Source organism: Rhinoderma darwinii, chromosome 5 (assembly GCF_050947455.1).
Source record: "Rhinoderma darwinii isolate aRhiDar2 chromosome 5, aRhiDar2.hap1, whole genome shotgun sequence".
NCBI lineage: Eukaryota > Metazoa > Chordata > Amphibia > Anura > Rhinodermatidae > Rhinoderma > Rhinoderma darwinii.
The window spans coordinates 306,801,922-306,824,958 of NC_134691.1; the positions used below are offsets into that span (position 1 = coordinate 306,801,922).

General features: G+C 40.8%; 1 protein-coding gene across 1 annotated transcript in view; it reads right to left on the reverse strand.

The window, feature by feature from the left end:
- PTPRN2 (protein tyrosine phosphatase receptor type N2) overlaps positions 1–23,037 on the reverse strand; it is a 721,223-nt gene that overhangs the window by 617,410 nt on the left and 80,776 nt on the right. Inside the window, exon 2 of the mRNA XM_075827406.1 lies at positions 9,682–9,732. Within this exon, the coding sequence (XP_075683521.1) occupies positions 9,682–9,732 (51 nt within the window). The remainder of the gene's footprint in view (positions 1–9,681; positions 9,733–23,037) is intronic.

A 23,037-nucleotide genomic window follows, 5' to 3' on the forward strand; every position in this document is an offset into this window, starting at 1 on the left:
AGTAATTTTAACAAAACAGTGATACATTCCCTTTAACATTTTTTTTAGTCTATAGTCTATGAACGTCATTCCATTATTCTACATTTTTCGTAATCATGAAATCCACATATGAAGAATATGTAAACTATAGGTATATGTTATGAATAAATGGATGTGTAAATTGGCTATGGGCTAGGTAAACGAAAAAAAAACTTTCCTTAAAACAAGCATAGCCTTCCAAGCTATATATCGAATGTGTTGGATATATTAGAACAAGTGCTGCTTATATTGGACTATATAAATATAGCCAATCCATTTCTGTCAGCACATAAAATCAAGAGGCTGAAGGCCAGACAGAGCCAGAGGCAAAACAGAAAAAGATGAAGTATTTAGGATTGTCATTCACCTGTCAATTATACGGGTTTTTTAGTTGACTGGTTGGGCAGGAAGGTCAGTACCTCAAGACCATATCCCAACTACCAACTTAGATACGGTCAATTAACCACCAAAAAATTTGTAATTCATATGTCCCTAATATGTCATTAGGAAAACTGGCAAATATGTGGTCTATATCTATAAAAACAGATAAGCTTAATGGGAATGTCTCATATTTCATTTTAGTTTTGTTAATTAGACGTAAGTCTGTAGAAAAAAAAAATTATGTGAATGTTCTTTCTTTAAAGTTTTGTAGCAATTTCTTTTTTCTTTTTAAAAGATTGCCTGGGGACGGCCATATTTAAGAAACATACTTAATTTATGTATTATCTATGCAAACAATGCAGCAGGGTGTGCGTACTGCAATGAATGGGAGAAAACTGACATAGATCTCATAGATTATTACAGTATCTAAGAAGTGATAGAGTACAGCTCCTCCCGCGGAGAACAGGGGATGACAGGGAAGATTAATACAGAGCCTTATCTGTGTGTCTAGTGTTACTATACTGCCTTATATATGTCTCCAGCAGTACAATAGGGCTGTCATTAAATCCACCGACTCCCATCCCAGTGATTGAAAGAGGACCTGTCATGTTATTGTTTTTTCTTGTTTTTTTAAAACCACATACCTACCTCTTTTCCGGGCTTCCACTCGATTCCAGCGCTGTAACTTTTATTTTTTTTGGCCCTTCCACTGTCCCGCTACAGGCCCTACTCCGCTTGGCGCCTAATATGCTAATTCTGAGTAAAGCCACAGAGAGGAGGAGAACTCATCTCTCCTCAGTAGGCGTTGCCTCCTGCATCACTGTGACGATGTCCAATCAGAGCGAACAGCGTCATAGTGATGCAGAAAACCTACAGTAAATCTTGCGAGATCAGCAGATCCCCTGTGTCACTGTGAGCTGTCAGCTCTGATTGGACAGCATCACAGTGATGCAGGAGCCAATGCCTACTGAGGAGGATGAGGTCTCCTCTCTGTACCTTCAATTAAAATTAGCATATTAAGCGACAAGTGGAGCAGGGGCTGTAGCGGAACAATGGGAAAGCCCAAAAAATAATTACGGCGCTGGAATTGGGAGTAGGGCAGGAATAAAGAGAGGTATTTGGTTTTAAAAAAAACAAAAAACATCACAGATACTATGTAAATATCATTTTCTGCTACTAAAAAAGTTCCCTGGCACATTGATGTAACTCCGCCAGATCCAACATGACACCAGGAATAGCATAAACATAAGTTGGAACTGATGTGTCTGTTTTTTAAAGGTAAAGCAATAAACTTTTTAGGGAAAAGCCATACCCTGTTATTATCCCAGAGAAGTTTAAGAGTTCAGATATAAGTATTTTCCACCCATTATTACACTACAACAAGATTTTACTTTAATATGAATTTTGATCATTAATATCAATCTAGGACCTGACACTATGAAAATCCAGCATGCAACAAAAATATTTAAATTCTGTTCCACAGGGGTTCATGTTAGCATTGCTGGTGACAGTGCATCGCATATTGGTGTTTCTGGCACACCATGGGTCAATATTAAATTCAATACCATATTATGTTCTCAACAAACAACATCACTAGTTCTTCTGCTGTTTTTCTGTGTGTTGTGTAGGAGTTGGACGATATTGCCAGGAGAGAAAATGTCTTCCTAAGATTTTATTTAATGGCGTTGTCAGTTTTTGACAAAGACTTTTGCTTAGACAGGACCTCTTTAGATAAGTTGGAATCTCCTGTGATCATGATCAACTCTTTTTGCCTAAAGAACTGCTCTCTGAATGCAACTCTGCAGGAAAATAAGGCACTACATGGCAATTTTCAAATCAATGAGATGACTGAATTCTACCAAGTTAAAGCCACTCTTTCCCTTGGCCCTTATAATAAATATACAGTGACTCAGTGAAGGAGGACTGTTTAAGGGCCTGTTCACATCACCGTTCGCTTTCCGTTCCAGGGTTCCGTCGGAGGTTTCCCTCGGGTGAACCCCGCAACGGAAAGTGAAACCACAGCTTCCGTTTCAGTCACCATTCATATCAATGGTGATGGAAACATCGCTAATGGTTTCCGTTCGTCACCATTCCAGCAGATTTCCGTTTTTCAGACGGAATCAATAGTGCAGTCGACTCTGCTATTGATTCCGTCGTTAAAACAGAAACCTGCCGGAATGGTGACGAACGGAAACCATTAGCGATGTTTCCGTCACCATTGATATCAATGGTGACTGAAACGGAAGCTGTGGTTTCACTTTCACTTTCCGTTGCGGGGTTCACCCGACGGAAACCTCTGACGGAACCCCGGAACGGAAAGCAAACGGTGATGTGAACAGGCCCTAAGGGTCTGTTCATAGCAGCGTTGCCCTTCCGTTGAGGTGTTCCGTCGGAGGTTTCTGCACTATTGATTTTGTCAAAACAACGGTACCCTGTCACAACGGTGACCAACGGAAACCATTAACAACGTTTCCGTCACAATTAAGATCAATGGTGAGGGAAACGGAAGCTAAGATTTCCGTTTGCCTTTCCGTTGGGGGGGTTAACCTGATGGATACCTCTGGCGGAACCCCTCAATGGAAGGGCAACGCTGATGTGAACAGGCAAGTTTTATCCAAACTGCATAGTACAAGTGAGACAGTGAAAGTGTCAGGAGCTGTACTGAAATGTGTTTTTTTTTCTTCGATCTAAACATAGATGCATATTACCATCTAGTGGGTCTTATATTTTGAAAAATATGCCAATGATGTAGTTTTTTTTTTACTTGACTTCAATCAACGAATATTTGAATTAAATTAATTTATTTCTGGTATAGATAAATAGATTCTGGGTTCATTGAACAAGTTGCTGTTTATGGCACACACTCTAGTGTGTACATCTATTGATTATACAAGTCCTTCAAAATCCTTCAAGGGAAAGCTTGTGGCTCCGAGTAGATGACTGTAAAGTTCACTGTATTGACACGAGCTGTGAACGCAGACTTTGCCAGTCAATTGCCTGAGACAGTAATTTTTAGCAGGAATTGATCACAGATATTCAACTTGACTGAGCTAAAGTATGAAATGCTACTACAGCTACATAAACATAACACTGCCTATACAGGTGCACATCAGCAAAGTAAACATACAGGGAAATTCCAACTAAGCATAATGAACACCACTTATATTGGTAGTTTCATTTATAGGGCACTAAAATATCTACTTTAAGTGTACCACCATTGGAAATAAACAAAACTTTACAGTACTGTAAGATCTTAATGTACAGTAATGTTTTCAAATTTTTCCCGTCAAAGCTCAACCATTAGTGCTGTGGACCACTCATTCTTCCTATTTTACTATCAGGGAATTGTTATTATTGTCTGCATTGTCTGCATATACAGTGAAACTGCAACCCGGTCATGGTCATCATCTCTACAAGCCGAGTAGCTCAAATTACTCTTGCCAGTCCTCCTACCACTCCTCTTACACTGAAGAGACTGCTTGCTTCAAACGGTGCTTCAAAAACTTTATTAGCTAGAAAGTTTTCTATACGGACATTCAAACACCTTGTCCATCCATGTTTAGGTAAAATATTCTAGTTATTTTATGTTATCTCTCTCTTTCTCGCTCTTTCTCTCTCTATCTTTCTATAGCTGTACCTATCTCTCAGGAAAGTGGAATTAAAGGGCTTTAGCAAGTGAAGTCTTCTCCATCTCTGCCCAATAATGAAATGAATAAAGCTAATAAACGGAAAAAACGCCCCTCATTTTTTATTCTATATAAGAAATGTACACACTGGGGTGCATATCCTATGAGGTTTTTAGTGTATCACTGGAGGCATGACATGTCAGAAGTTTTGATTGGTGGGGGTACGAGCACTGAGACCCTCACCAATCGCTGAAATGAAGCTGCAGAAGTGCTCATGTGAGCGCTCAGCCGCTTAGTTTCTGTTCGGATTTTTCCGTAAATCAATGTATCAGAGTACGGGCTCAATAGAAAGTCTATGAGCCCGTACTCTGCTACATCCGTAAAAAGCCGAACAGAACCGAAGCAGCTGACGGCTCACATGAGCACTTCTGCAGCTTCATTTTAGCGATTGGTGTTCTCAATACTCGGACCCCCACCAATCAAAACTTGTCACTATGACATGTCAAAACTTTGTTGAACGTATAGTTACCCTTTAACTCAGTAGGATGAGTTTAGAATTAGAAATCGGAACTAAAAACTGAGTTGTACAATCAGTACCAACCAACAATCATTCATGCAGCTAAACAAGTCCCCTGTCAACCTGGTTTAGCCTTTACAACACTTCAGTTCAGAGCTCAGGTTTATTTGCTCAATATTCACATAACACCTGTCTCTTTCAGAATAATGACTGGAAAAGCGAGTAAACATTTTTCATTGTAGCGAGATGTTTCACACATATAAAAGCTTTGTTTGCAAAAAAAAGTTAATATGTAACTGGATACGTGAGAACCTTTTGTACTTATTACTAATTTCCAATATTTGAAAACAATGACATCTGGGTGCTAGGGAAGTGTATACAATTGTGTGCCAGGAGGAGGATTTTAACGGCCACTTCTTTACAGTGTACATAAAAGTACATGGTCAAAATGTACATAGCAAGGGTTCCTCAAACTCCAATTCAACAGTTGTCCGGTCATTACCAAAATCCCCTTTCTGGGGTACAGCAAATAAGTGATCAAAAATGGATGGTCATTCTGGATGCAAAAAGAAAAGTTTATACCATGTCCCTGATCCAGTTTAACCCTCCCCAATCTCTTTTTTACTACATTAATACCTGCCAAAATTAATGAGTATTGGACATACCTTCCTCTGCTTCTCATCACTGGTGATCTCTCGGATAGTTTCTGGATGCCATGCTACCATCTTTCCTATATATCCAGAGCCACTGTCTTGTATTTTGATTTGACTTATTTCTTTAATTCAGGCAAATATTAAATCATGTCCCCTTCACCCAAAAATATATTTGTATGTATTAACAAAACTGTCTTCAGACTACCCTGAGGGCAGCAACCAGGTTATACTATCTGTCTAATAGTTAAATGAATGCATCTGTTTTCTGTCAGTCATTATTACACTGGTTTCTTATAAAACACTCATTTAGAAAGCTATGTCTATTGTCCTCTCTTTCACTGCCATGTCCCAGACTTCTCATGTGCTGCACTTATACCCTTGCACAGCACAGGAGATGCTTGGAAATGGAAAGAGAATGTTAGAAGTCTAACATTCACAATTTTTTTGTCTGACTTTTTTCTTTCTCAATCAATTCTTGCCCCCAGAGTTTCTCTTCTCTATTGGTCCACCTAATTCTGTATGGCTTAGAGTTTCTCTCCTACAAGTATTTCTTCTAGGGGAGAATACAGTGCCTCATAGTAGCATTATATAGCAGCACATGAAATGCCTGCAAGTCCCTAATGAGAACTGTGAAGACGGCAATGCTCTGTGCAGGAACCCTTAGATCGTAAACTTAAATAATCAGGATACCTCCTATTTTATTGTTAATATATGTCTATTTGTTGTCAAATACTTGAAATTTTGTACATTTACTTTTTTTTCCCCTGATTGTAGATGGCTGTAATATGGGAATATAATGTTGTTATATATAAATTTCTCCAAACATAAAATTCATCAGCTCACCAGTCCATACATATATTCAATATGTTCTCAGAGAGTAGCTTGGTAACTTCTTAGATTAATGAAATAGTAGAACATCTAGTAAAGTTCAGTAAAGTTATCCTTTATTTGCAAAACAGTAACAGCATATGCATTTTGAACATTACATGCTCTTAGGCTTAGCTATAGCCATGGCTATACTGGATTTATTTTCCTTGATTGATATAGATTTCTCCATGCCCACTTCAGTTTGTTTTGTCAGGGTGCTATCCTTTGTTTGAAACTAATAGCACCCTGACACATTCATTTCAATTGGGCCATGCACACTTTCGTTGTTTTAACGGAACCGTACGACCGTTCTGTCAAAAATAGGGCAGGTCCTGCTCGTTTTTGACGGAACAGTCTCGGCCTTTTCATTGAATTTGGTTTGTGAAACAACGGGCTGCACACGGAAAACATACGTGTGCGGGTCGTGTTTGACGGAACCGTCATTAGCGGCCATACAACGGCCGACGGAAGTGTGCATGAGGCCTAATACTCTTCGTTCTATATCAGTAACAAAGGAAACAGTAGATCTCAAAATCGGAGCTTCCCTGATAAGTCAAGTGCTTGATATCAGTGTACTACATTCCATGTTGGTTCCATGTGTTTCCATGTTGGATGAATAAATTCACTTTATTTGAGTGCTGCTTCACGTTCTCTTTTTTGGATAGTGTACTACATTCATATAAGGCTGCATTCACACGAACGTAGCCCACCTTGGACGAGAAAAATTGCAGTTTTCCACGACCGAGTTGGACCCGTGCGGGCCGCGATGTCACGGATCCCCCACAGACTTCAGTCTATGGAGGGATGCGTGACACGCAATAAAATAGGACATGTCCTATTTTTCAACGGAGGGTTCACACACTCCGTTGAAACAACGGTCGTGTGAACGGCCCCATTGTAATGCATGGGTCCGTGTGACGACCGTTGTTTTAACGGCCGTCACACGGACGAGATTCACATTCGTGTGAATGAGCCCTTAATCTCATAACTACTCCAATATTCAATTTTAGGACTTGCTGACACATTTATTACTCTGACAAATGAATCATACAGAATATAAATTAAGTTTGCAGTGAAATTAATTTGACTTCCTTAGTATTAAGGCTGTTAAATGTGTCCTAGTGGTTTTTGTAATAAGAGAGGATCTGTTCCTATTACTTATAATGAGAATAGAGATCATTTTATGTAGTAAATGTAGTAAAACAATATCACATTGTTCTATAATTTAGTGACTCACTCCCTTCAGAAAGAGAAGATTTGGCCAAAACATATATATTATCAGTGCATGCTTATTTTGCAGAAATTATACATTTGTTGTAATCTCTTCCGTGAAAATATATTATAGATAGACAGCAGTGGTAAGTTTTATGTTCTGGCTTTGGTGGTTGCCAAGTAAACATAATGGATTACAGATGGCAATCTATTACTACATTAATTTTAGAAAAGGAGACATTCATTTAAGACACATTCAATGCTTTCCTACTTTTTTAAATGAAACATTTACAGAAATATATTTAGGTGGGTTGTTAAATACAAAATCTATAAGGAAACTAACTACATGTTGAAAAGCATATGGACGCCCCTCCTAAATATTGACTTCGGCCACACCCATTGCAAACATGTGCATAAAATGAAGCACACAGACATGCAATCTACATAATACTACATAGTAGTAGTATGGGTCATACCGAAAACCTCGGTGACTTTAAACATGGCACTGTCAATTGAAATTTTCTCTCGGCTAGATCTTCCCCGGTCAACTGTAAATGCTATTATTGTGAAATAGAAGTGTCTAGGTAGACCACAAATCACAGAGTGGGGTCGCCAAATGCTGAAGCGTGTAAAACTTGCCTTTCCTCTGTTACATGGTTTCACAACGTGCTTTGACAAGTTTATTGTGGAGGAACTCGAGTGGCCTTAACAAAGCCTTGGTTTCAACCCCATTAAACACCTTTGTCATTAATTGGAACGCAGATTGAGAGCCAGATCTGCATGCTGCGCTATTTTTTCCGTTTAATGTAATGTAATCTGTGTCAGAGCCTGCAACACAGCTGTGAACAGAGGTGAAGTTCAGACTTCCTTAAACTCCATTTAGGCAAAGCAGTTAAAGTGTTGTCCGGGCATTTTTTATTGATGACCCTTTTCTTAGGATAGATCATCAATATCAGATCAGCGGGGGTCCGACTCCCGGCACCCCCGCCGATCAGCTGACTCAAGGGACTGCGGTCTTTGTTGCCATTGCCTCTTCGGTGTTTACCAGGCATAGAACCGTACACATCGGTAGTGGCTGTGTCTGGAATTGCAACTCAGTCCAATTCATTTGAATGGGACCAGAACTGAAATCCCACTCACAGCCGCTCCGGATGGTTACGGCGCTGTGCAAGTAAACTGTGAAAAGGCTGTGGCGACAAATGTCACAGCCCAATCAGGTGATGGGCGGGGGTGCCGGGAGTCGGACCCCCGCCAATCTTATATTGAAGACCTATCCTAAGGATAGGCCATCAATAAAAACTGTCTGGACAACCCACAGCTGTGTCCCAAAGGAGTAGAGCTAGAAAGCAGGAAACATTAGGGAAAATAACAGGTACATATTATCCATAGGTATTGTAGCAATGCATAATGTTTAAGACCACAACTGGACTTTAAACCCTTCCCCCTGCTTGCATTCTGGGCCCTAATGACCAAGCCATTTTTTACGTTTTTCCATCGTCACATTCGAAGAGCTATAACTATTTTATTGTTCCACCGATGCAGTTATATGAGGGCTTGTTTTTTGCGGGACGACTTGTAGTTTTTATTGGTACCATTTGAGAGTAGATGCGACTTTTTGATCACTTTTTATCACATTTTTTTTAAGGCAGGATTAACAGAAAACAGCAATTTTTCCATTGTTTTTTATTTTATTTTTTATTAACTTTATTCAACTTTTTTTTTTTACTTGTCCTACTAGGGGACTTTCATATGCGATCATCCGATCGCATTTATAATACACTGCAATACTTTTGTATTGCAGTGTATTACTGCCTGTCCGTTTAAAACGGACAGGCATCTGCTAGGTCATGCCTCCGGCATGACCTAGCAGGCATTCATTACAGGCCCCCGGCTGCCATCGCAGACACAGACACTCGGCGATCTTATCGCCGGGTGTCAGTGGGATGAGAGGGAGCTCCCTCCCTCTCTCCAAAACCACTCAGATGCGGTGCACGCTATTGTGCACCGCATCTGAGGGGTTAAACGGGTGAGATCGATACGAATATCGATCTCACCCGGCAGAGCAGGGACGCCCCCAGCCCTCAGCTGCCTCTAGCAGCTGAGAGCAGGGAGATTTCACGGCTCCCTGCTCTGTTTACTTTATTCTAATGCAGCGCCGTGGAATAGCGGCGCTGTAGAATAAAGCCCATTAATGACCGCCGTGAAAAGGCTAATCGGCGGTCATTAAGGGGTTAAATCAGCTATGAGGGTTATAAACAGTAAAAACGTAAAGCTATTCACTCCAAAATTTCTTACTCAAAAGTTACCTCAGAAACATTCTGTCCGATCCAATGCTAATAGTATGACCTGAACGCGATAATATGCCACCCTACTGTATTCTAAAAAATAATAGAAATTTGGGACTTACCATTCAAGCACTTCTCATATTGTTTGCAAAGTTCATCTTCAAATAAGCATCCTAAAAATGAAAAAACATTATTTATTGGCAATAACTTTTTAATTGCACATATTAATCCATAAATTGAAAACGTAGTGCGATTATATGTTTTATACAGTAATTTACAGTAAATCATATTCAGGTAACATACAGAGACATATGGATTTGCCCACCATTATCAAAATGGGTATGTGCCCTATAAGGTCATTTTAGTTAAATGGGTTATCCAGTCCCAAAAAATGTATGACCTATCCTCAGGATAGGCTATCAATATCTGATCGGTCAGGGTCTGACTCCTGGCATACCCGCCAATCATCTGTTTTGAAGGGATCACAGCGCTCGTACGAGCACTGCTTCCCCTTCATTTAATTTACTGCTCACACTGTGAATCGCCAACACACTTGTAGCGGCAGTTCACAGTATTAAAGTCTTCCCCCATTGAAGTGAATTAGGGATGGTTGTAATACTGTTTATTCTGGCGCTGTGGCCCCTTCAAAACAGCTGATCACGGGGGTGCCAGGAGTCAGACCTCGACTGATCATTTATTGATGGCCTATACTATATCAATTATTTGGGACTGGACAACACCTTTAATAAAGGGGCGTCTTCCATTCAGGATTCACATCTATGTCTTTCACACTGGAGGACCTGGCACTGCAGCCCTTTGTATTTGATGGGCACCATGTAGTGCTTGATTTACCCTGTGGTTGTGCTGCAGGGGAAATGAACACTTGTTCCCAGGTTCTTAAACAGATTACAGCTGCTTTGTCCCAGCAGCCGGACTCCCTCGTATTTGCAAGGGACTCTTCTAATAAAAAGAAAACCTTATTCAAATAAGTGTGGCTGAGCTTTAGTACCAGACACAGAAGTCTAGACTTGTGCAATATGTACTGCAATGATGTCTTGATTTTGCCACAGACTGCTGATTGGTGGCGGTACCACGCATAGGACACCCGCCAATCACGCATTTATGGTCTATTCTACAGATACAGACAAGATATTGCTAGAAGGTGTCTGATCATTGGGAGAACAGATAATATTGATAGACAGAAGGGTGAGATGGAAAAATAATGCATGTATGTGGCATACGGCCAAGGGTTTCTTACTATTGGCAAAAAATCTTAGTGAACTCAGATTTAAAGCAAATCCTTAAAGGGGTTCTTCCACCATACTAAGTGATGGCATATAGGCAGGGATCTCCACTGATCTCTAGAACAAATATGCCCTGCAGTGGGTGAAGCGCAACTCAGCCCCATCCACTCAAAGGGATTGTCTCGGGACAGACATTTATGGCATATTGACAGGATATGCCATAAATATAAGATAAATGCAGGTCCCATTTCTGAGACCTGCACCTATATTCCAAATGTGGGACCCCCGACCCCACCCTGCCTTTTGAGGCGGCCGCTGCATCTATGCGGAGAATCTGTGCAGGGGAGAACGGGATTCACGAACCAGCCAAGCTCGCTGAGCTACCCTGCTTCCATAACCCTCATAGAAGTGAATCTAAACACATTTACAGAAACGTTGGAAAGGGGTTGAGGGATCCACGTTCATGAGATAGGTGGGACCTGCATCCATCAGACATTTATGGCATATCCTGTGGATATGCCATAAATGTCTGTCATGAGACAACCCTTTTCACACTCAGATAGTGATGACATATCTATGTGAGTAGGGTGGGAAAATCCCTTCAATACATTCCTAAAGGTAACAGCAGTGACGTCGCTAGCACCGGGCATCCAGGGCCCGGATTTTTGGCCAGGTGCCCCGGATCCCAGGGCGACTGCCACATTTAATATGCGTCCTAAGGACACAGGTACAATTGAATTCTATCGCGGAGCAGGGAGCAATTGGCTGAGTTCCCTGCTCTGCGATTCACTAGGCTACAGGACACTTTAGGCCTGCAGCCTATAAAATGCTGGGACAGGATCTTCAGGACTGAGTAGACTGAGACTCTGCAGCTCTGTTCTTTGTGGAAATGGGGATAGGTGAGTATGTTTTTTTATTTTTCTACTGGGGGCACTATCTACAAGGGGGTGTGGCACTATCTGCAAGGGAGGCTGTGTAGGGCTATCCACAAGGGGTGTGTGTGGCACTATCTAAAAGGTGTGTGTGTGTGCCATCATTTACAAGGGGTGTGAGTGGCACCACTTACAAGGGGTTTTTGGCACTATCTACAAAGGGGTAAGTGTGGCTCTATCTACAAAGGGAGTGTGTGCCACTATCTACAAGGGGTGTGTGTGGCACTAGGTACAAAGGAGGGACCGTGGAACTATCTACAAAGGGGGGAGTGTGTGGCGCTATCTACAGGTGGTGTGTGGCACTATCTGCAAAGGAGAGAGTGTGGCACTATCTACAAAGAAGGGAGTGTGTGGAACTATCTACAAAGGGGGGGAGCGTGTGGCACTATCTACAAAGGGGGGAGTTGGTGGCGCTATCTACAGGGGGTGTGTGTGTAGCACTATCTACAAAGGAGGGAGTGTGGCACTATCTACAAAGGAGGGAGTGTGGCACTATCTACAAAGAAGGGAGTGTGAGGCACTATCTACAAAGAAGGGAGTGTGTGGCACTATCTACAAAGGGGGAGTGTGTGGAACTATCTACAAGGGGAGGCTTTGTGGCGCTATCTACAGGGGGTTTGTGTAGCACTATATACAGGGGGGGTGTGTGTGTGTAGCACTATTTACAGGGGGTGTGTGTAGCACTATCTACAGGGGGAGGTGTAGCACTATATACAGTGGGTGTGTGTGTGTGTGTGTGTGTGTGTGTGTGTGTGTGTGTGTGTGTGTGTGTGTGTAGCACTATCTACAGGGGGTGTGTGTAGCACTATCTACAGTGGGGGTAGCTATAGGGGCCGTAGTCTTATAGATATGCTGTCTCCAAGATATATATCTTTTTTTTTTGGGGGGGGGGGGGTAAACATATGTCTTGGGGCTTTTTCCCCTGATCTTTTAGGGCCCTAGCGAAGTCCCTGGGTAGCACCAAGTGGAACCTACTTTTCCTTCAGTAAACTAACAATTTCAGGTTAAAATATCTTAAAAACATAAAATCCAAAATCTATTGTTTGAGTGGAAAATGTCAAACTGCATGACAAAAATGGACCAGAATTTTCATAGCAAAGCATTGACACTGCCCAATATATTTTTACCATGCCATTAAACCTGCAGGAAATCCCTGCACATTCTGATTCGATCATGCAAGAGAACACATGGCGCAGCAACCATGGCCTTAATTACAATAATGAGGCTTATGCATATGTAAATTCACTAAAGGTGGGAGAGTAATGGATTTATAATGTGCTGAGAAGACTCTCGGCATCAGCTTTATAAATAGACCTACCTGGTGTTAATCAACATTATTGCTAAATCATGTACTCTAGGCGCCTAATCATGAATGCCCTCTCGCTTCATTGCAGTGACTGGTTTTCTCCTATTGAACAGCATTACAGAATAAACTTATATTCACAGGAGTTTAAGCCATGGTAATAAAGAAGCCTAGAGGAATATTTAATTAGCAGAAAAAACAGAAAGGATCCAGCGATATGTAGTATAACTTGGAAAAACTCGATTTCCACTTTATTAAATACAAGCAGACAAAAGCTTTGGAAAAAACACCAGGAGAAAAAACAAGGTGGTGGTATGTGGCAGAAAGATTAGCCTACGCGTTTCAAGCACTAGCTGTGCTCTTAATCATGACTTGACCTAGCCATGATTAAGAGCACAGCTAGTGCTTGAAACGCGTAGGCTAATCTTTCTGCCACATACCACCACCTTGTTTTTTCTCCTGGTGTTTTTTCCAAAGCTTTTGTCTGCTTGTATTTAATAAAGTGGAAATCGAGTTTTTCCAAGTTATACTACATATCGCTGGATCCTTTCTGTTTTTTCTGCTATTGCCTGCCGTGTGCCGTCACGGATGGTCCGGGCGATCATCAACACAGGAGCATCAGACTGGTGAGCTGGAGGTTTCCTCCCATTCCCCTCTCCCTTTTATTACCACTGAATATTTAATTACTATAGGACGCTGTTTCTCAATTCCATTCCTCAAGGAACTCCAAGAAGTTATGTTTTTAGGAATTTCCTTAATATTACACAGGATATAATTAGTATTGCTACATCAGTAACTGTCACAGATGTTCTCTCTATGGTAAATACTCAAAACATAATCTTTTGAGAAACACTGCTATTAGATATGTGCAGATATACTTAAAGGGGTATTCCCTACATATCCACAGGACTGGCCATAAATGTCTGATACATGTGGTTCCCACATCTGGGACCCACAGCTACACTGAGAATGGGGGTCAAGAAGCCATCGCTCTGCCTAGTGCGGAAGCCACAAGCTGTTGATTCGAGGCAGGGACTAGTGGAGAGGGTGCCGCGCATGTGGGCAGCTCTCTCCATTCTGTTCTATAGTAGTTACGGAAAGTGTTGTTTGGCTGTTTCCGTAACTCCCATAGTACAGAATGGGGAGAGTCACGCGCATGCAGAGCCCCCTCTCCACTAGTCCCAGCCTAGAACTGACAGCTTGCGGCTGCCAAATCAGATGAAACGGCGGTTGGGTGACTCCTGTTATCAATATAGGTACAGGTCCCAGAGCTAGGCTCCACATCTCTCAGATATTTATGGCATATCCTGTGAATATGCCATAAATGTCTTAGTTGGGAATACCCCTTTAATCTGTCACTCTTATCATATATGCTGTTAAAGGAACACTCTGGCACTGTGCTATGCCTAGTGAAGTGCCTGAGGGGGGATAATTTACAAGAAGGTGTACATTATTTCATATATTTTTTATGATATTTTTAAACTTCTGTATTTTATTAGGTTTTTCAGAACATTCTCATCAGAAGAAAACTACAAGAAGCACTGGAGAAGAAAGGAAAGGAACTACATATGTTCAAATAGGGCAACGCAGTGGCCAACCATATCAGTATCAAATACTGTGGGAGGGAAGAAGGGAAGACAAAAACTAAAAATGGGAAGAATAGGGGGTGATTAGCACCAAAATTAAAAGTATTAGGGTATGTTCACACACACTATTTACGGACGTAATTCTGGCGTTTTTGCCCCGAATTACGTCCGAAATAGCGGCTCAACAGCGTTGGTAAACATCTGCCCATTCATTAGAATGGGTCTTACGATGTTCTGTGCAGACGGTCATTTTTTTTACGCCACGCTGTCAAAAGGCGGGGCGTAAAAAAGACGCCCGCGTCAAAGAAGTGCCTGTCACTTCTTCAGACGTAAATGGAGCCGTTTTCCATGGACTCCATGGAAAAACAGCTCCATTTAACGTCCGTAATGGACGCAGCAAAAAGCGCCTCAACATGCCATTACGGCTGAAATTACGGAGCTCTTTTCTCCTGAAAACAGCCCCGTAATTTCAGCCGTTACGGATGCTGCCGTGTGAACATACCCTTAAAGTATTGGTCATGGGTGCCTAGAAGAGAAGAGAGCTTTAGCCAGAGTCAGCTTAACCGTCCTTCCCCCGAGGAGCTCACTAAGGGCTTATTTACACGAGCGTGTTAAACGTCCGTGGGACGGCCGTTCAAACAGCGGCCGTCCCACGGACCTATGTAATTTAATGTGGCCGTTCACACAGCCGTTGTTTCAAGTGTGAAGGGTCCGTGCGAAAATAGGACATGTCCGTTCTTTTCGCGCATCACGCATCCCTCCATAGACTCTCAACTATGGGGGATGCGTGACATCGCGTCCCGCAGTGCTGAGCACGGATGCACCTAGGATGTGAAAAACGGCATTTTTGGGTACATACGACTTTTTGATCACTTTTTATTTTGTTTATTTTGAGAGACAAGCAGATCAAAAAACACCAATTCTGGTGTTTTTTGCAGGCGTTTATTTTGCAGGAGTTCACGTGGCAAGATAAATATTGTTGCATTGTACTAGTTCGGACTTTTACAGATGCAGCGATACTAATTATGTGGTTTTTTATTGTTTAAGTTATTTTATGCAGAAAATAGGAAAAGGGTTTTATTTTTTAATATTTCTTTGTATATTGTTAAAAAATTTATCAAACTTACATAATTGTTTTGTCTCACTAGGGGACTTGAACATGTGATTGTTTGATCGCTGCTACAATACATTGCAAGACTTATGTACTGAAGAAAATTTTACTTTAAACGGTCTCTTAAAAAGCCCCTGCTCTGGTGGGGCTTAATAGGAGTACTTACATGGCAGAACTGGGGGCCTTCAGTAGGCCACCGGTAGCAATGCAAGTGCATCGGCACACCGTGTTTGTGTCGTGGGGGGCAGTGGGATGACAGAGGGCACCCCTTCTCTGTCTAAGGGCTCAGATGCTGCGTTCGCTATTAACCGCAGCATCTAAGTGATGAAACGGCCAGGATCAGCGTTATTACCAATCCGGGTCTTTGGAGCGAGAGGTGTCAGCTGTAATACGCAGCTAAAAACCGCAACGTATGAAGTGGGCTCAACCCGTGAGCTCGCTCCATACTCCCCCCCCTCTCTGATGTATCGGTACATCATGATGCGGGAAGGGATTAATAGGTATATGTAACATTTACAGATTTTTAGATTATCCGAACTGTAAGGTGACTTTTTGAACATTAATTCTATCCACATTTGAGACTTTGCAAAATAGTGCAGGATTCCACGCCTACATAAAATATGTATATCCATTGGATTAATAATACTGAATATGGAGGCACAGAACAGACTTGCCACTCTCATTATAAAGGTCACACCACTTGTCTTACATAAAATTCCAAGAAAGCTTTTTGATCAGGAACCATATGGCAAGCAAAGGCTGCTGTCATTTCCACGGATTATTCTAACTTGCTTTAAACAGAGGAAAAAACATTTGCAAATTCAGTCTCCAAATGAATCATTTATGACAGTTAAGGCCTCACTGTTATATCAACAAAGTAATTAAAATCTAACGTTAGCTTAAGCTCTATGCAGGAAAATTGACTTCACATCTTGCAACACTGGAGACAAGTAATGGAAAGAGATAAAAAGTTGTGAACAGAAACCTTTGCTATGTTCACTGAGGAAACATTCTGTTATATTTGGCTGTCTTCACATGTAGAGAGCTCGGCTGGGTCCTGGCCCCTGCAGCCAGATGTTATATTCTAGAGAACAGAATAAAGAAAACTCCAAGATACAATGTGGCACGGAGCTTTAGGATTTTGAGTGCATTTCAAACAGCAGCTTTACGAAATCTTACAGGAAAAAAAAACGAAAGTAAAAGCAACAATTGCAATTTTACCGAGGATAAAAAGGGGTGGCATTGATCGGCATGGGCAAGACGAGACAAGAAGTTGGTAGAGTAGGCGGTCACCTAAAAAGTCATTGAAAGGGGTGCAATTTATGGATATAAAAAATAAAATGTTTGCCCTTTACCAATAATTTTTTTACAGTGTTTCCCTGTCTAAATAATAACATGTGGGGTTAGTGGGGGAAGTGGACATTTAAAGGAACATTTCAGGCAAAACTGATACACTGTGTTATTTCTATTGAAGTGACTGAGGGGACGGTGTATGACTCAAGGATTGAAATGAATGATTGTCCACCCGACAGCTATCATGGTGAATTTCCGAGGCCGAGAGCTTGTCCCACCCATGCTGATCAGTTAAATGAGGTATAATATTCATAATCGGTAAGCTAGGAACATAAATATATAGGTAGGAGGGTAGAGTGCACCAGCCGGTCATAAAGATAGCAAGGTTTGGGTGAGAGAGGAAGATCAGTATAGGCTATACAGAGTGACCGCATTTTCATGAAGCGGTCTTGTCTATAATCTATTGACCATATACTAATTAAGGCGGCGGACTTGCACTGGCTAGCAGCAAGAAAAAGATGAAGATGGATGTGTGCTTGAGACTTTCGATATTCCCTCTACCTTCTCACCCTTCAAGTGGGTTTCTATGAAGATTATGGCCCATGACGGTATAAATTATAGACAAAGATGTCTTGACTTTAGGGCATGATCACCAAATATGTTCAAAGGTGCCTGAGGAAGAGGAGCCACTAAAGTGAGGATTATTTTTAGCACATAAATATAAGTAAATTTATAATAAAAACAGAACATCATGATCCAATTATAACCCCACAACATCAACCAAACCTATCCTAAAACTTAGTAAAGCTTAATTTGATTCTAAAACTCAAACTGGTGGACCAACAATGACAGCTAATGAGTAACTCTACGATAATAAAGTGAATGAAAATATATCATATACCCAAACTTTCCTCTATTATGACTTTTCTTTCATGAAGAATTTGATGACCACACATAGTATCTACTAACAAAGTCCTTAGAATCAAAACTAAGTGTACAATCAATTTAGGATGTGGAACGTGGATACGACATGTATCAGAATAGGGGACTATGTGATGTTGAAACGGATCCTGATATGAATGGGAATCTGAACCTTTTGAATTTTACATCATCTGACAGATAAGGTAGACAAAAAGAATATTTAGCAATGAAGAATTTAACGGCTGACTGCTGCTATGGAAACAAGACGAGACCCCAGGAACCTTTGACAAACCCTCTATAATTTTACAGTACATGAAAACACAAGCTCGAAAAATAATTTTGAGGGTTATAAACTGAGGGTAGCAATTACTGCAATTTTCAGTACTACTGCCTTGTTCATGATATTTTCTTTTATAAATCTGTAATAAGCATTGGATTTGGCAGATATTTTTCTTTCATCAGTGTACAATCTACAGAGTTACTGTGGATCCAAACAAAAAAATGAATATGTTTATTCAGAAACTTAGTTTAAGAGTCTTTTATTCACATGCACTGAAGGGTAAATGGTTATTTTATAATGATGGATAGTGGTTGTTTAATTTCAGCTGAATGCAGACTGCTAAGATGATGGATCTTGAAGGGTTTTCTGAGCTTATATATACACAGAAAACTGCCTATATGTGAATGTTCTCCAGGTGATGCCACTATAGCTCAGAAGTAGTTATTTTACCAAGCTCTAAACAGAATCTCTGTTTTCATGCTGTCAAGGCTTTCTGTTTGCGGGATTACCAAGGACTACAGTTCCCTCGTTTCCTCTCCCCTCTCACACATATTGCCTATATTTATAGCGGTCTGCATGCTGCCCTATATTGAGGTATAAAGTAGTGCTGTAATTACTCAGTCTGCTACTGAGACACAGCTCTGAACTATCTGCTACCTAGCATGTGAAACATGATTCTTTCAGAGACAAAGTGGAAGAGAGAGACCAGGGAGCAGTGGAGATAAGAGGCATGACCATGAGTTCAGTGTACAGAATGTCACACAAGCAGACGTTAAACACCAGTAGAATTTTCATGTGACTGTATGTCAGACTGGCTTACAGAGAAATTTAAGCTACAGACAGTATATTAGTAAGTGACTAATTTTTCTGTAGTTAAACCATAAAGTATGAGCAAAGGGCATATATACAATACCAGTAATGTGATTCTTAAAGGAACACTAAACGTAGAAATTAATGGTAAAAGTAAACAGGGGATATATTTGCCCCCACAGTTTGTCAGTCTGCAGGATGTTCTTGAAACAAATAGTCTTGTAGAAATCCTGCAGAGAACATAGCGGTTTGTCTCCTGCCAATCTGTTTCATCTTCGTCTAGGGAACGGCTGAGGGGGCAGGATTTAGGTAAGGGGGGGTCTTAACAATCTTTTTGTCCTACTGAAGACAGGGCAGAGGGGGAAGGCTCCTGCAACAGCCAGTTGTTTTACAGCAATACACAGGACTGTGATGAGGAAGAGAAGTGGGGGCATGGCTGATCTGGGACACAGAGAATATTTTTTTTCATATGTTTCTCAGTTTTATCTGTAATATAAGACAAATGGGATAAAAGGAGAGGAAGAGATGAAGGGAGAAAGTGCTGGGATATTTATATATATATACAGTGAAGGAAATAAGTATTTGATCCCTTGCTGATTTCGTAAGTTTGCCCACTGTCAAAGACATGAACAGTCTAGAATTTTTAGGCTAGCTTAATTTTACCAGTGAGAGATAGATTATATAAAAAAAAAAAAAAGAAAATCACATAGTCAAAATGATATATATTTATTTGCATTGTGCACAGAGAAATAAGTATTTGATCCCCTACCAACCATTAAGAGTTCAGCCTCCTCCAGACCAGTTACACGCTCCAAATCAACTTGGTGCCTGCATTAAAGACAGCTGTCTTACATGGTCACCTGTATAAAAGACTCCTGTCCACAGACTAAATTAATCAGTCTGACTCTAACCTCTACAACATGGGCAAGACCAAAGAGCTTTCTAAGGATGTCAGGGACAAGATCATAGACCTGCACAAGGCTGTGGGTTAACAAAAAAAAAAATACTCCAAGTGGATTTCTTAAGGGCAGTGGCCTTATTTTGAGCTAATGTTCACCCATGCCCCATTGCAATTTATAAATATGCCAATGTTAAAAAAAAAATCCCAAACAAATTACTATTTAAAACAATTCAAAGTAATAGACATGGTAGAATAGACAGGGAAGTGGTAGAATAAAGTAGTAAAAAGGGGTTAAACAGGTAGTACTAGTTAACAGATAGTCGTTATTTAGCGTTGGCAAACCATTATAGAGTACAACGCTGCAAGTCGATGTGCTTTTGCACATGGCAGAAAAACTGCGTGGAATTGAAGGCATTGTGCAGATTGTTTCTATGGAATACTGAAAACCGGAATACAAATTGCAAGTACAGTACATCTTTATGGTGTTTTTCTGGCACTTTTTTGTCATTCTTCCCCATTAACTAAAATAGGGAAAGCACAACAGCAATAAAAAAAAAACAATAACTCAATGGGGAAAAATACCAAAAGGCCATGTTCACACAGGGAGGATACGCAGCGTAAAAGTATATAGCGTATCCTACCTGAAATCTGCAGGGAATTCCGGCCGAATCTCCGGTCTCCGTTGTCATACTGGTGCTTTCCTCTGTTCTCCATCCGGACTGGTCTCCTGGGATGACGCTGCAGCCCATTTGGCCACTGCTGCCTGTGATTGGCTGCAGCAGTCACATGGGATGAAACGTCATCCCAGGAGGCCGTCCCGGATGGAGAACAGAAGAAAGCATCAGTATGACAACGGCCGGGCAGTAAGTATTCATTTTTTTATTCATTCGACATATAAAAAAAAGCTGTTTTTATTTCTGAGTTGAGATTTTTGCAGTGGAATTGCAGCTTTTCCGCCACAAAAATTGCAACATTTGCTATTTGTTGCGTATTTTACCTCCCCATTGAATTCCATGGGGAAATCCCGCAATAGAAAAGCAGCGATGCCAAAGCATAAACTGACATGCTGCGGATTAAAAAAAGTGCACTGCAGGTCAATTTATGAAAGTTTTTTTGGGAATTTTTTTACGCAGCATGTGGATGAGATTTGTTCTGCTACGCTGCGGATTTTCCGCAATGACATCGATTGTGGAAAACCTGCAGTATTTAGGCTACGTGTAAACATACCCCAAAAACGCCAGAAAAACACTACAAATAGGGAATGCTGTTTTAAAAAACCAGACCATGCACTTAAGAATATGCATATTTTTTATTTTTTTTAAATAATCTCGTTCACTACAAAAGTAATTTCTTTAAAAATATATTGAAAATGTTAGGAATATTCTGGAAAACAATTAACCTCAGGGCAACACATTTCACTTTTTATTCAAATGTGTCCATGTAATGAAAGGAAAGGATCATGTCCGTATTTACCACGCTGCAGCCCTTTCTCATATGACACAACTGTTTAAATGTCAGAGGGCTGGCTCTGCATATCAAAGGGAACAATCGATTCAGCAGGGAGGCCGAGTCTGAAATATTTACATGTACTACTGTATTATTCCAAAAATGACTTTGCTCTGGGTTATCCTATGGGAATTTAAGATAAATGTCACTGATGAAAAATATTTAAGGATTTTTTTAATTTCATATTCTAGTTTTCGTATATCTGTGTCATATCCTTCATTCATGGGTATCATTAACCTTTTATGTAGGTTTATCATTTTTGGTCGTTTTTCCACCATTAGAAGTGATCGTAAGTCGCCAGTGATCGTGGGGACCAAATGCCGGACGCCCCCGCAATCCTCAGAATGAAGGGGCTGCAGTGCTAGTTAAGCCCCATTCACTCTCCAGCACAGTGGGTGGCCGGGAGCGCCATTATGAAGGGAAAAAAGCAAATGGACCTCCGTTTCCTCATTCTCGCGATCAGGGGGAGGTCCCAAAGTTCAGACTAATAATCTGCTATAACAACATTATAACACAAAAAAACATTTTACAGTAAGCTTTAGTACATTAATCTGAATATGACGTAAAGGGAACCCGTCACCGCTTTTTTTGCCCTAAGAAATAAACATGGTTGACATACCAATCATCTAATGCAGAGGGTTCTCACTATATATTGTATAAACTGCTCTGTATTTAAGATTGAAGCCCCCAAATCTTACTGCCACCGAAACAAATGATGTCCCTGGCAGATTGGAACCCCTCTCTCTGCGTGTCATGTGCACCTTTTTAGCCATACGCCTGTTTACTTCTAATGTGAGTGACTAAAAACTGCACGACAAGGGGTATCCCTTTATTTTGCCTGCTCCGCAAATCATTTGTATTAGCAGCAGGAACAATTTTAAGGGTTCCTCTATAATTACATTACTCAAGTGAAAAGGACTACCTCCTAACATTGCCTAGAGCCTAGTTTCCCAAACTGTGTTATGTGGTGTACCCCACGCTTATTTCATAGGTGAAAAGTATTACAAAATAATGAATTTCCGGATCATAACACATTTTATTTAACAAATCAGGACTCACTGGAATCACCCGCACAATTCCCAATTTTTCAGTTTGGAAGTAAGCGAGAGCAGAAATAAAACATCTGTCAACCATTAATAGCATTTGATCACAGAGCTTAAAGGGTCTTCAGCAGAAGCCCACCTGTTGTTCACCCTGTTGCCACAAGATGTCACCAATTCCCCACACAAACAGCTTCTATAGCCTTTCTGATGAATCAGACAAACCTATATAAGGGATCATTGTATACACTAAACTAAACTAAGGTATTCACATCAGGTATAGGAGCCAGGTAGGCCAGTCCAGGAGCCAAATTGACTTTTTTTTAGTTGACTGGCAATAAGAATTGTCATCAAAATCAATAGAAAAGCGCAAGTTGCATATTTCTAGGCACATTGGCTACCTGGATAATGGGATTTGTAAATTTCTGCTTCACATTAAATAGCAGGGACCTGCGCAAACACTACTTTTGTATTATAATCTACTTACAAATGTTCTTGTTAGTCTGGAATTATCCAGAAAATAGAACAGACACCAGTGGGTGAATGGGGAA